This window comes from Petaurus breviceps, unplaced genomic scaffold (genome assembly GCF_028583685.1).
Source record: "Petaurus breviceps papuanus isolate PSGF00001 unplaced genomic scaffold, PetGlider_PUasm1.0 90903, whole genome shotgun sequence".
In the NCBI taxonomy this organism is placed as follows: domain Eukaryota; kingdom Metazoa; phylum Chordata; class Mammalia; order Diprotodontia; family Petauridae; genus Petaurus; species Petaurus breviceps.
Window position 1 is genome coordinate 14,052,230 of NW_027187376.1, and position 16,084 is coordinate 14,068,313.

General features: G+C 35.2%; 1 protein-coding gene across 3 annotated transcripts in view; it reads right to left on the reverse strand.

The window, feature by feature from the left end:
- The window catches only part of ADAM23 (ADAM metallopeptidase domain 23), a 253,104-nt gene that overhangs the window by 77,147 nt on the left and 159,873 nt on the right, over positions 1–16,084 (reverse strand). For all 3 annotated transcript variants that reach the window (XM_069075296.1, XM_069075295.1, XM_069075297.1), the window contains exons 10-11: positions 7,658–7,726; positions 5,211–5,374 (exon numbers count right to left, since the gene is read on the reverse strand). In XM_069075296.1, coding sequence (XP_068931397.1) covers positions 5,211–5,374; positions 7,658–7,726 — 233 coding nt within the window. The remainder of the gene's footprint in view (positions 1–5,210; positions 5,375–7,657; positions 7,727–16,084) is intronic.

Consider the following 16,084-nt stretch of genomic DNA (forward strand, 5'->3'; position numbering starts at 1 on the left):
CACACACACACACACACACACACACACACACACACACACACACACACCTCCCACCAATCTATCCCTCTCTCTCCTCCCCAGGTATTCCTCAATTTGTCCCTGTTCACTGCATTGAGCAATGATACACATGGATTAGCAACTTGCCCCTTAGGAAGTCTTTGACCTTGTAATTTCTCTGGAGAAAGTGGAAAATGAGGAGAGGAATGAAAAATCATGAAGTGAGTCTCCAGAGTCCTGACCAGTTCCAACAATGCGGTGCCTGCCCTTTATTTCTTGTGCATGATTTGATCATACCATTTCAGCCTCAGGAGTCTGGCATTGAGGAAGTTATAGATATGCAGGCTCTCTTCCACTTCAAGAGCAAATTCAAAGACAAAGTAAATTAAGCAAGAGGTAATGAAAATGACAAGGAATTGTGTCACTTAAAAAAAATTATTAGTAATTGGTATTTCTTATCTCAACCCTTTAAGCTCCATATAAATTTGAATAGCTTGAAAGTTTTTTGGTTTATTTAGGATGATATTTCTCTAAAAGAAGCCTCAACTGGCATGCATCCATTTCACAAATAGTTATCTGGTGTCATTACATACAAGGTTGTAGGAACTACAGGGTATGCAAGGATGAATCAGACATGGTCTGGACCTCAAAAATTGTACAATAGAGCATAGAGGAAAATATACACACATACACACAAATATTCATGAGTATGTGTATTTACATGTGTGTATACACACATATGTACATATAAAAGAGCAAGCAGAATATGGTCAGCTCTATATGAAAATGACAAAGTACTATGGAAGAAAAGAAAGGTCATAGCTGATCTCTGAAACCTAGCAGTATGGTACAGTAAAAAGAATAGTGACCCTGGATTCAGAGGAACTGGATTCAAGTCTAGTCTACAATGTTTATTTACTATATGTATGCCTCTGGGCAAGCCAGTAAGCCTCCTTAGGATTCAATTTCTTCAGCTATAAAAAGATAGCTTTGGGTTAGCTGGCCTCTGAGGACATTTGAAATTCTTAATCTATGATTCTGTAGTTTACATATGTAATATAATGCCAAGGAAAGGCAACTTCCCAAGGTTCAGAATACCAGCATAGGTTATCTCCATTTTATTCAGTGACAAACCAAGAACAGAGAAGGTCAAAACATGACATCATTCCAAATACAGCATTTACTAAATGTGATTAAATAATCTCCAAGGACTACCCCACCCCAGGACCTTCCAATCATTCAATCAATTACAAAGTCTCTGTTCTAAATACTTCTCCACCTCTAGGCTATACCTTAATTAAGTCCACCACAAAGCCCCTCTTCTCAAATGGAGATTAGTTTCCAAACATAAGGTCAAAAGTTCCCCACCCCTGGATCACAATTGAATCTACCCCAGAGTTACATCAAGTTTAAACACAGCACTTAATACCCAAATGGAGGTCTTTTCTTCATCTTGACACGAGGCAAGTTCTCAGCAATCTTAGTTCCTGGGGAGACAAGGCTTAGCAAGGCCATAAGATACATTGCCAGTCCCTTCATGAATTCATCCTCTGTCTGTAGAACAGTCCTAGAACCCCTGAACACATTAGCAAAGCCCTCTCCCAGGATTTCTGCAAACATACAACAAGAAAATCCTTCTTCAGGGCTTCTGAACTAACAGAAAGGCTCCCAGACCCCTGCAACAACAGCACTGTCCTTCACCAGTGGACAGTATTCACTCTGTCTGCAGGACAGTCTCCAGACCCCTGCAACAACAGCACTGTCCTTCACCAGTGGACAGTATTCACTCTCTGTCTGCAGGACAGTCTCAGGGCTTCTTAGTGAACAGCCAGGTTCCAGGACTTCTTCAACAAAAGGACTGTCTTTCACCAGTGGACAAATCTGGCAAAACAACATCAAAACAGACAGACAAAGTACCAGCAAAACAGCCATGTCTCCTCAGTCCTTGGCAGCTCAGGGGGCAGGTCTCAAAAGTCCAGGGCAATTCAAAGGGCCACCAGCAATTCTCTTAGTCTCTCTCTCTCTCCACGAGGTGCTGCTTCCAAAAAGATCTTCCGCCTCTCTTTTGTCTCTCCAAATCTACGTCACCAGCTCCTCCCAGTTCAGGACTTTCTTTTCACATCAAAAAGTCCATCCCACAGGTGGGATTAACAAGCTCTGGGTTTTAACACAATCAATTTGAAAACCAAGCCAATACAGGGGAATCTTTAATTGTCATTACTATCACAACATATAAATCCATCCAAAATTCCAACTGAAAGTTCTTCAAGTACTTAATGAAGGCTAACATGTCCCCTTGCCAAGTCTTTTCCAAACTAAACATCTCCCATTCCTTCAACCAGTTCTCACATGACCTGAACTTAACATGCTTCATCATCTTGGCTTCTCTTCCCCAGATTCTCTCCAGATTATCAATACCTTTCCCAATATAGAACACCCATAAGTGAACATAATACTCCAGATGTTGTTGAATGGGGGACATAATAGTGCAATGGTGAAATCACTTGCCTAGACCTTTATAAACCTATCCTAAGATTACATTTGCTTTTCTGGCTGTTAATTTTTACATTGTTGACTCAGATTTAGTTGACACAAGATGTTTATGAGACAAACTCCAATCTAGGCAAGCTCCACCCTGTCCCCATCTTATTCTTATAAAGCTGATTTTTTAACCCAAGCAAGAATTTGCATATTCTCCCTATTAAATTTCCTTTCCTGAAAACCATTCCAACATCTTAGTCTTTCCAGATCTTCTCATTCCTGACTTTATTATCAAGTCTATTAGCTGTCCCTTTGCAGCTCATGAACCTCAACATAAGATCCCAAACATGAATTGTAAATTTGACTAAGACTTCTGCCGGGATTCTTTTTTATGTTTAGATTAGCATTTCTCAAGCATTATTCCAGGGAACTCTGATATTCTATTTTTTGAGTGTGTGTGAACAAAATTTCAGTGAAAATATTCTTTGTTAGCAATATTTCCAGTTTAAAATGTGAAATATAGAATTAGTCATGTATCAAAAATAATTATGTAAGGAAAATTGAAGATATTCAAGTAGGATTCATTTCCACTCTTCATTTTTAAATTTTTCTCACATTCCTTCATTTTAAGGGATGTCATACCTAAAGACCCCAAACCAGCATGGATGGGTTCTATTATTAGATGTCAAGCTCTAAAGTATTTCAAGGCTAAAATAGTTTGGGAAACGTTGGTCTATATCATAAGGGAAAGTCTTAATAATGGATTAGTTTCTTTGCTTCAAGTATTTTGTCCAATAAACTTCCTGATCTTTATAATTTTTTCCAAATTAGCTTTCATGGCATATTTTTACAGTGGTCATGATTCTTACAGTGACCCACTTAATGCCATCTTGGAAAGTCAGCTGCTCACTGCCATACATTTAATGCAGATTCTTGATCCAAGAGCGCTGCTTTGATGTTTTCATAAATTGTGAAGACATTCTCTCTTCAGGAATAGTAAATTGAGTTACCCAGCTAGTTTGTACACCAACTCACAATATGCTGAATGACTTTCTAATGCAAGTGTGGAGTGTATCCAGTTTAGCAGACATAATGTTATCTTTGCTTTCAACCTCCAATAAACTCTGATCAATTCAAATTTTCACAGAAAGAGAACGTCTCATTGTTTTTGTTCCTTTTTTTTTTTTTTTAGCAATACTTGGCTAGAAGCAAAAACCAAAGTAAAAGCCCTTCAAGTACAGTATCCACATGTGAGATATTTATAATAAGTGATATGAAAAGACTCTAACCTTCAAATTTCTTTATGCAGATAGTAGAAAAACTTTCCTACCAAATCAGTACTGATTTTGATTCTGTAGCTTTCTAAAGCCTAAGGTATCAATAACCTATAAAGTAGAAAAGGATAACAAATTGGCTACAAAAAGGTAAGATGTTTTGCCTAAGATATAGCAAGTCATTGGAAGAACCACAAAGACCCAAATCATATATGGTACCTGGTACAGTGCCTGATCTACTCAGCAGTGCTATAATTAAAAGTCACTGTCCACATTTATATTTTATATTTACAGAAAAGGTCTTGATGAAAGGTAGGCTAACTCTCCTGGATCCTTCAAGATGATTGATGGATGACACTGCCAAGGGCTAACCTTTAACCAGCATTAATCTAAATATCACCATCAGTTTTGGGTTTTAAAATACACTTATCTGATTTGTAATGGTTCTTTTTTTAGGGAATAACGTAATTCCAAAGGAACATCAACAACTTCAAAATGCACAGGCTTAATATATAGTTAAACCCCCATATAGCCCTTACTATAACATAAAATCAGCTTAACCATGGGTCAGATAATGTACCCATATGCACACATTATACTATTAGGTAGTGTCATCTTTAAAACACCTTCATTTAGTCCATTCACACAGACTACACTATCATTCACTCATTCAGCAATTATTGGAGTTCCCACTATGTGTAAAGCATTACACTAGGTAGTGAGGTATAAAAATGGATGAAACATGGTTCCTATCCTCAAGTAACTAATAGATTAGATAATATTTTAATGAGCTATTGGAAGGAATGTAACAGGCACCACACAAATGGTTCAAACTAAGCCCGAGGACGAGGTATCAGAAAACTCAATTTGGAACCCTAGCTCTTCTACTTATAAGGTGGAGCCTTGGACAAGTCACTTCAATAGTTTGATTCTCCATTTCTTTACCAGTGAAATGAAGATAATGATATTTATATCTGTAAGTATCAGTACATACATACTACATACCCCACAAGGTGTTTATGCACATGAAATAAAATATGTGGAGTTCTATTATTATCTATGCACGTGAAATAAAATAATATTTTGAGTTCAATTATTATTATATTATTAACAAATTGGAAGAAGCACTCACTTCTGGCCTGGGGTAGGGAGAGAGAAAGGAACAAGCATTTATTAAGCACCTACTATGTACTATAAAAAATAACATCTCATTTGATCCTCACAACAACTCTAGGAGGTAGGTGCTATTATTATAGATGAGGAAACTGAGGCAGACAGAGATGAAGTGACTTGCCCAGGGTCACACAGCTAGCAAGTGTCTGAGGTTAGATTTGAGCTCAGGTCTTTCTGACTTCTGGCCCAGTGCCACCTAAGAGAGTAAGGCTTCCTGTGCCCAAAGTAGAGTGATACAGGTAAGGGAGACATATGCCTATGGTAAAAGCATGAAATGGCACATACGAGATGAGGTGAACAGCATCTGCATGCTGCTTTATTCGTTGTCGGTATTTGGAGAACTCATGGAGCATCTGGACAGGGTCAGATCGAATGTCAATGTAGTCCTTTTCTGTCCATGTTTCCACAGCTACCAACACCACCCTGGTATTCAGCTGCTCCTTGTAAATCTGGGAGTAAAGACAGGACAGGCACAGGAGTAGAACACTGGGTCAAACATGCACAGTTAGCCAATCAGAGTCAGTGGAAAGACAAGACGGGTAAGGTGGGAGGGAAACATGGGGAAATTATTAGCTCAGAATGTTGAGATACAATTCTCTATTTTTGTCATATTATTTCTTCTTCAGAAGAAAATTAACTTCTATATAATAATTGACATAAGAAGATTCTGATCTTCAAATTTCTTTATGCACGTAGTAGAAAAACTTGAACTACTACCAAATCAGTACTGATTTTGATTTTATTTATTTGATTTTTTATTTCCTATAAACTGGAAAAGATGACAAAGTATGGGAAAAGTCAAAGTTGGAGAATTTGTGGAAAAACAGGAAACTAATACACTATTGGTGGAGCTATTCATTGGTCCAAAAATCCTGGAAAACAATTTAGAATGCTAAGAAGATGGCCAAAGTATTCATACCTTTTGTTGCAGAGGTCCCACTGCTAGATACATAACTAAAGAATGTCAAAGATAGAAAGAAAGGCCCAACACATATCCAAATATTTACAGAAGCACTTTTGTAAAACAGCAAAGAAGTGAAAACAAGATAGATGCCTATCAATTATAGAATGACTAAGCATATTGTGGCATATGAATGTAATAGAATAGTAACTATTCCTTAACCAAAAAAGAAATATGAAGAATACAAAGAATTACTAATGCAAAATAAAGTAAAATAACAAAAACAATATACACAATGAATAAAACAATATAAATAGGAACAAAAACTGTAATTATAATTTTAAAAATTGCTAAAAATTAAAGAGGGAGAGAGAGATAAGAAAACAATTCCCCCTCTGTTCTTTGCTGGAGTTGAGGAATTATAGATGTGAAACAATGACTATACTCTGAGATTTGGTTGATGTGTTGATTAATTTTGTTGTCTCGAGCTATTTGTTTTCCCTCTTTTAATTTTCTGTTTCAGCATCAGCTTTCTGGGTAGGAAAATTAAGATGGAGAAATATATTTGCAAATGAAAGTGTTGTAAAAACAGAAGAGCACATTTTTTTAAAAGAGGAAGGATTAGTTTTTCATTCTGTAAAATAAGCAAAGATATTTGTGCTGAAACATTACCAAATATCCTTTTCCTGGGGCAGCTAAGTGGCACAGTGAATACAGCACTGGCCCTGGAGTCAGGAGGACCTGAGTTCAAATCCAGCCTCAGACACTTAACACTTACTGGCCATGTGACCTTGGACAAGTCACTTAACCCCAATTGCTCTGCCTTCCCCTCTCCAAAAAAAAAATCAATATCCTTTTCCAAAAAAATAATCATTTTTGTATCATAATTTCAACAGTCAAAAAAATTTTTATCCATCATCTTATGTTATTAATTTCAACAATAAAAAAGTTAAATTTTACTAGAAAAAAAACCAGAATACTGGTCCTGGAGTCAGGAAGACTCATCTTCCTGAATTCAAATCCAGTTTCAGACACTTATTAGCTATGTGACCCTGGGCAAGTCACTTAACGCTGCTTTCCTTATCTGTAAAAAAAAATGAGCTGGAAAAGAAAATGATAAACTACTCCATTATCTTTGTCATGAAGAATCAGACACAAACATAACAACTGAACAATAACAACAAAGGAAGACAGCAAGAATTAAAATTAAATGAATTCATCAAACCAGTTGACTATCTCTTTAATCAGAATCTCAGTTTCAATCTCAACTTTACATAATATTTTTATGTTCTTACATGCAATTTAAAAATAAATTTTTTTCTTCAGAACTTTCAACTCCACTTTGTTTTCTATACATACTATTACAGTTATATATGCTATCCTTTAACACTGTTACATAGAGTTAGATATGCTGCCATTTAGTATTATTTATTAGAGCTTGATGCTCAAATTAGAGGGATTTTGTGATTGAAAAATTATTTTAAGGTGTGGGAAATGGAAGATATCCCCCCATTGTTGACAATTATGTTTATCTAATGCATCTCCCACACACTCAATAACTATTTTTGGAATCTAATAAAACCTGTAGGCTTTCTGAAATAATCTAGCTTAATTTAACCTAGCTTTTAAGCAATGGTCCATCTCCAAAATCACTCTATGGACAGCCAACTGAGTCAAAAACTTTCCAGTTTTGAGCATAATACATTTTGGGAAACTACTAAAAGTGTGCCTGTTATATCTTGTTCCCAGCTGAAGCACCATGAAACAAAATTGTCATCAAAAACCCTTTCACAACCATAAGAATGGATTCAGGACAAATGATGATACTTACAGAATCCACGAGGTTGACTACAGACTTGGCAAAGTTGTTGGTATGTGCATGAGAACGATATTTCTTATACTAAAATAAAAAATAAATAATAATTAAAATCTAAAGAGTAATTAAAACAATATTCCTCAGTTTCCAGGCTCCTTTTAATAAAGTAATCATCTATATAAAGCATTTTGCAAACCTTAGAGATAAATATATATCTACCTATCTATCTATAAACACACACACACACACACACACACACTAGGCACCATTAACATACAGTGTAAATCTAGAATTCCAAGTGTGGTTTGGGTTGCTAGTAAATATTTTTATATTCTACCTGTCACATATTAATTTTTATATTCTACTCTCTATTGGACCTAAAGCCTATTTGATGGTTAGAATAAGATTATTTAAGTGAAGGCTCAAATACTTTTATATTACTAGTAAATACATGTTGTTCTCTTGCTTTGACACTACCTCCACCTCCCTCTGTATGCCAAGCATGTTTGTTCTCTCTACTTTCACAGGAGAAGGGTTTTGACCACAGAATCCCTGCTGTCCCCAAAATCTTACTGTGCTTCTAACCAATTAAGACTTAAAACTGCACGAGGACTTTAGAGATACCCTGTACATGTGTGCATTCAATATGCCATGAAGAGCACATATCTATATCTGTATATTAATACATATAACATCTATATGCTACATGTAACTATATAACTCTATATAACAAACTTTTTTAAACTGTTTCAAACATCTATTTCAGGGAAGAAAGGAAGGAATCAAGCATTTATTATGTGCCAGGCACTTTAAGAATATTATCTGTTGATTGAAGAAATATACTTAAATCAGTATTATTTCATGAAGAAACTAAGGGAAGAAGTGCTGATCACAGCTTACTGAGAACTAATCAATAGTGCTAAGAAGAAGTCTATCATTTATTCTGTAGGTGACTTTAATTTTAACAAACATTCAAATATCATGTAAAGGCCTTTTTATACATTCTTGACTATAAAGCTGTAAGAAATAGTATTTGAGGGGTGGCTAGGTGGCACAGTGAGCAGAGCACTGGCCCTGGAGTCAGGAAGACCTGAGTTCAAATCCGGCCTCAGACACTTAACATTTACTAGCTGTGTGACCTTGGGAAAGTCACTTAACCCCAATTGCCCTGCCCTCCCCCTCAAAAAAAATTAGTATTAGCCAATTGTTATTCCTCCACAGATGTGGGCTCCATTATGATTCTACAAATCTTCATATAAAAGAAGCAATGAGAATCCAAATTGCAGTTTCTACCTCCTATGAGACTAGGTGCAATATTTCAGTTTTTTTTTTAAGCAATCAGGGTTAAATAACTTGCTCAAGGTTACGCAGCCAGTTATTTCTGGGTGTGGTGCTAAGTATCTGAGCCCAGATTTGATCCCCAGGTTATCCCGACACTGGAGCCAGTGCTCTTACTCGCTGAGCCACCTGGACGCCCCTAATTATTTCAGTTTTATAATAAGTCCAACATTAGTTCTTAGAATGATTTTTTAAAAAATAAAACGGTGCCTAAATCTTTTTAAATTTTAGGTTTGTTAAAGCTTAAATTCGTCTTTGCTCATGCACAGTAGGTTTGTTTTGTTTTGTTTTGTTTTTTTACTATATGAATGTTTCCCTTTCTACATGAAGAATATTTAAAGAGATAAGGTGTCTCAAAAATAAATAAGGCCCTTTTAAAAGTCCATCCTGTTACCTAAAGACAATATTAAACTTTTCTTCCAAGTCCTTGGTACAACCAGCTGCCCGGAAAATTTACTGTTGCCAGAAACATATCTGGTTATATTGCCCATGTATTTTTAAGATTCCTCTTAAAATCAAATTCCTCTTATTATATCTTGCATCCAGTAAGAAAAAAAATGATAAATTTATACTCTTTAGGAACTCCTGAGCTAAAATTCATTTTTCATATCATTGGGGGAGGGGAGTAGGGGAAGGGAGATTTCAGTCACTAACTCTCACTCTCATACCTACAAAACTCAGATTGTGAAAATCTGGGCATCCTCACAAACACACATATACACATAGCTACACATGAAGGTATGAAGATTTATGGGGTTTTAGTTTATTACATTTTGGAGATAGGCTGGTCATCAGAATCAGAAAATTATAGAAGTGCCTATAAGCTTGAAAGCACTTCACTTGGGAGGAAAGAATTATTTTCTGAAGAAATTAAAAGAAAGAATTATTTTCTATTCCTTAATGAGCTCTTACTGGCAAAATGCAAAACTCCAACCAACTATCCTTCATTAACCCTTTCAAGGCAGCACAGATCATCACAGGAAATGTGACATGTTTTCTTTACCCCACTCCCCTATTCCTAACTGTAGATTTAGCTACAAATGAGTTTCAGTGATAGAGGCTGTGCTTTCACCCCTCAATAAATTTTGAAAGTCATTCAAAAATACATTTAGAAATTCCTCATATCAATCAATCAACAAGAAATTATTAAAGCATTGTACCTGGGCATACAAAGACAAAAGTTAATTAGTCTTGGCTCTCAACGAACTTACATTCTATTGAGAAAGAGAGACATGTACACAGATGGGAACATACAAAATATATAGATAGAAGGTGATTTGGTAGAGAACAGTGGCAGCCGGTGGGATTAGGACAGGTGATGTATTAAGAAAAACAATAAAGTCAGGAGAGACCTGAGTTTATACCCTACCTCTAATACCATGTGATCAAAGTAAATCACTAATTGCTTTGAGCCTCAGTTTCCTCATTTATAAAATGGGAATAACAACAATACTTATAGTTCCTACTTCACAGAGTTAGAGTGAACAACAAATGAGAAAATGTATGTAAAGTGCTATATGTTTGAGCTGTTATTATAGCAGAGAGGTGGCATAGTGACTAGAATGTTAGACTTGGATTCAGGAAGACTTGAGTAGAAATCTTGCCTGAGACATTTACTAGTTGTATGACCCTACACAAGTCACCGAATCTCTCTGTCTCATTTCTCTGATCTGTAAAATAGGAATGAATAAAAATAGCACTTACCTCACAGGGATATGTTAGGATCAAATAAGATAATATATTGAATGGGCTTTGCTAAGCTGAAAACAGGCTATAAATATTAGCTATTATTATCATCATCATATGCTTTGGTGATAGTACTGTGAACTCAGATATAGAATACATTTGACAATAATTTCGGTGTATTTTTTCAAAGAATCATTTCGTTTTTGAAGGGAAAGGATGATCATATTATTTTAATAACATGACATGAAAGATTATCACGATATAGAAAATTTAAACGGATAAGTAACCAGGATGATTTAGCTAAAAATGGGGTGTTCTGTTGGAAAAACTGAAATAATTAAGAGAAAAATAAGAAAAATAATATTATATCTTGTGGGATCTAAAAGGCAAGTGATTTAATTTGACCACTGTTAAAAGAGCTCAAATTCTAGAATTCCTCAAAAAATAGAATTCTATTATAGGAAGAATCTGCCCTCTACTGGTAGTTGAAAACTTTTCTTTCTTTCTCTCTCCCTTATTCCAGGAGGGGAACAAATAAAATGCACACAAAACTAGATCATTTATTTTGAAGTATAATCCTTTGGTGACAGCCTCCATTCACAACTAAACCAAAGGTACTTTGATAGCACCATGGTTGTATGAGTGTAGGTATGAGGTTTCTCTGACCAAGGATGATTGGTATGCATTGGTCAAAGATGAAATGGTTCACTTTTCTCTCACATGGATATTTTCTATAAGAAATACAAATAATAAACACTGGTTTCAAGAACAATTCTTGCTCTCTTCACAATTTCACAGCCTTTTCTTTTCTTTCCTTGGTTTATACATGCCTAGAATTTTCATCAATGTAATCTACTATCTCCTGTCCTTTGCTTTTGCTCTAGCCACCCCCGTCCCTAGAATTCTCTCCCTCTTCCCTTAGGCCTTTTCGTTCCCTGGTTTCCTACAAGAGCCATCTCATTTTCTCCAAGAGGTCTTCCAAGTCCCCACAACTACCAGTACCTTTCCTTCTGAGTTACATGCTCTCTATTTGACATCTATCTCATAAGAATCATATTATTTGCATGTTGTCTCCTCAAACAGAATGGAAACTCTGGGGACAGGGACTGTTTTTGCCTTTCTTTGTATTCCCAGGCTTATCACAGCACCTGGCACATAATAAATGCTTAATAAATGCTTAATAAGTTAATACAACACAATAGAAATACCAGATAATTATAGTCTCCAAATGGCCCATGTTATACTAAATTTATGCAGCCTAGAAACTTGATCCCATTACCTCTTATCTACTTCTAGGAACTGACTCAATTATTCATCCCCTCTCTGTCAGCTCCTTCCCATATAGAATCATAGATTTAGACCTAGGTAGAGTCTTAGAGGGTATCTAGCTCAACCCTGTCATCTTACAGATGAGGAAACTGAGGCTAAGAGAGATAAAGTGATTTACCACTGTTACGTAGTTAGTAAACATCAAGAGTAGGATTTGAACCTAGGTTGCCTGACTTCAGAGTTAGTACTTTTATCATTATACCACACTGCCTTTCATGGTACCACAAACTGCCTTTCATGGTAGCCCACTACCGTTCATAGTACCACACTGCCTCTCATGGTACCACATTGTTTCCCTGTGGTACCACACTGCCTTAGTGCCTCCCATGGTACCACACCGCTTCTCGTGCCTTCCGAATCCTTTGAAAAACTTCCAAGCTACCATCTCCTCTCTCTCCTCCCCTTAACTGTTTAGCTTCTTGAAAAAGTCATCCATACCCAATGCCCCACTTCTTTCCTTTACCTCTTGAAATCAGTCTTTAGTTCCTACCACTCCAACGAAACTGTTGCTGCAAATAACACCAATGACATTCTACTCAAGAAATCAATGCCCCCTTTCCAGTCCTCATCTTAGATCTCTCTGGTTTCCTTTTAATTTGTTACTGTCTCCAAGTTTCTATTTACTCTGTCTCAAAGTTTCAAGATCTCTTTAATTTCTTCAACCTGTGCTTTCTGTTATATGCCAATATTCATTGAACATTTTGTATTTATGACTCCAAATATTACCTTTATTTTAAAATACTTCCAAGGTCATCTTGACTTCTGAGGAGATGAAAAGCAGAAAACTAACTTTCCAAAAAACAAACAGCCAGACCGAACAACTTCTGTATACTTAATAAACTTTATTTTATAATGGTTTCTTGCTCATTCTCTTAAATATGTGGCCTCCTTGATAAATATATTATATATATATATATATATAAATTTTAACACCTGTAAATATTGAAAAATGAACTGTTTTTGTTCGTGGAATTAATGATAATAATACTCTGTTCATAATATTGTGGTAATTGCTGGTTCTAGAGGTAACTTAATTGTTAATATTATTTAATATTACATTGTTTTATGTATTGTAACACAAAAATTTGGTTTTATCTCTTGTTACAGTAGAGTTCAAGAGAAATGAAGAATTCAGAATTAATTAGATTTGTATTAAATGTATATATGTATGTGTACATACATACATATGTATGTACACACATATCATAAACCCAGTCATGAGACAGCATTATTGAACTGCATGATGAATAAATGACCAATTATTTTCTGAGCAGTTTAGTCAGTTTATATTTAGTTGAACAGACACTACTTGAAATATCTGGGCATTTTAGATTGCCTAGCAAAATTATTTATATAAAATTCCATCTAACATCTATCTCCCAACTTCTGTGCATGGATGGAATTCTGAGAAGCCTACAGAGTTTGCTTTTAATTTTTAGTCCATTCCTAAGATTTGAGTTTTTAAAAGAGAAAACATAAAGGAAAAATATTAAGCACCTCTGTTGGTATAGCAGTGATACATTTCCATTAAGATAGAATTGAAAAGAACAATGGCCTCAGAGCCAAAGGACCTGGGTTCATATTCCATTTCTGATGCTCACTAATTTTGTGATCCAAGTCAAGGATCATGAGAGGGCTGGGTTAAAGATCAAAACTAAGGCTTCTAAAGTCCCTTCCATTTCTGAATATATGATCCTAGGATCATTCCTCAAGGGAAAGGATTTTTTTTTCCTTTCATTGTATCCCCAATACTTAGCAAAGTACTGTCTTTTCATCCTTTTTAACATTTATAATCCATCTCCTCTATTCTATTGATATCTAATGACTCTGAAAAAGCATGTATAATGAAATCATCTTTCTCTTTAACCTTATTGAAAGGGGATTTTGTTACTCACATTTTCATTCAGTAAATTACTTTCAAGCTTTTGAATAAAGCTTTTATCTGAAGTTGAGCAAATCTTGTTTGTCAAGCTACAAATAAGACACTTTTCTGCAAATGGAGGTAAAAGCTTATTAAATCCACAGACTTTTTAAGCTCCCCATAGAGAGTCCTAAACAACGGTGATTCTTGAAGGGCCTTTAAAAAGGAGTTCTTAACCAGAAGTGTGTGAACTTGGTACGTGAGAGAGAAAGAGACAGACAGACAAAGACAGAGAGACAGAGAGATATGTTTCAATATATTTGGTCTTCTTTATAATCCTATGTATTTCGTTTTATGCATTTAAAAACAAGAGGTCCATAGACTTCATCAGACTGACAAAGGGGTCCATGACACAAAAAAAGCTAAGAATCAGCTTTAGGAGCATAGTTAAGAATTCTGAATAGTATAATAGGGTGTTTTTTTTTTAAGAATAAAGAAAGGTAGTTTAAATTGAATTCTCTTGGACTTTGTACCACAAATTTGCCAGTACTGCTCTATAATTAAATAGGCTGCAGGTAAAGCTTTGGGCTCTTTATTCACTTTAGAATATCTCAACCAATTTCCTCTTGGACTAAGGATTCTGGGTATTTATTTTTAGCTGAAATGTTACAATAAAATCCCAATGAACTACTTTCAAGGCCCAAATAGGTTTAGAAATTAGTTTCTGTTGGCCAGGTACTAAGAAGCTTACTTCAAAATTGAGCAATTTTTCTTTCCTAATTGAAACACAACAGGCAACTCTGGTATTCATGAAGGCAAAATGCCCACAATTGTCAGAAAACCAGTATTAGATTACTCTGCATAAAAAAAGCAAGGTTAAATGCAAATATAGAAAAGCAGTTCCTTTTCTAGTGTGTAGGAGTTCTAAATTATGTCTATAAGAAAAATGGTCATTTCTAACTCGAGGGGGTAAAAGGTTACTTGCATAGCCTTTGATTACTCAAATATAATTTGCATTTAAAACAGCATATTTGCTTTTGGTCTTTATTCTCAACTGAAATACCATGCTTTAGAAGTATCTTCTATTGAAAAAAAAGTAAACTACTATTTGATTCTAACAAGGGAAATACCAATGAAAGATGCTATCGGCTGTTTCAGCTAAGTTATTTAAGAAAATTTCAATCTCTGCTAACATTCTATGATTCAATGAATAAAGGTTGATGCTAATATTAAAGATCTAACAAATTATCAGATACAAGGAAACCAAAATTAATTATCCTACTTAAGCTTTACTCCCTAATGTTTAAATTTAAATCCTCTGATATCCACTCTGGTTTACTAGAGGCAGAATGGGATAGTAAAAGAACACTGGCTCTGGAGACAGAAGACTTGGGTTCTCACCCCAACTCTGATGCTGACTTTCTGTGTGGCCTTGGACAAGTCCTTTAACTTCTCTAAGCATCATTCACTTCATCTATAAAATGAAAGTTGTACTAGAGTCTCTGACGTCCCTTCCAGCTTTAAATATATGAGCCTTTGTACTGAGTATACAACCTCAGAGATACCTGAACATGACATATGTACAATAAACATACACATTAATGTGTACATTTTTTACATGTGTCTTTAGAGAAAATGCCCATGTTCAATATAGAAAACATTGATACTGAACTTAACACAGTCAGTTTTGCCCCACTACAGTCTAGAAGCTAGTCCATTTTAAAACAAAGAGATTATAATTTTAGATCCAATGACCTATAAAAATTGCAGTTGCTCACTGAATTATAGCAATCTCCTTGGACCTATCTTCTTCTGTTTTAAACCTTATTATCTAAGGAAATAGGCACATTGCCATTGTCCATTTTCTAGGTCACAATTTTACATCAAACACACACACACACACACACACACACACACACACACACACACACACCCCAAAACATAAACAAAAACCTCAAGACATTTAAGTCAGCAAAAATGTCAATTTTACATACCACTTTCAAAGAAGGCTAGCAGATATAGACTTGATCAATAGATCTGCAAATAATTAAAATGACTCACAAAGATTTAATGATGTATGACTTCCAGATTTTGATGAACTTAAGTGATTCTTTACTAGAATAACACCCAAGAAAGCTATAATAAATACAAGATCTTTAAAAAAAGAAAAATATGCTGTCTAAATCATTATAGGAAAAAATTATTAAAATTATTGTTTCCATAAAAAT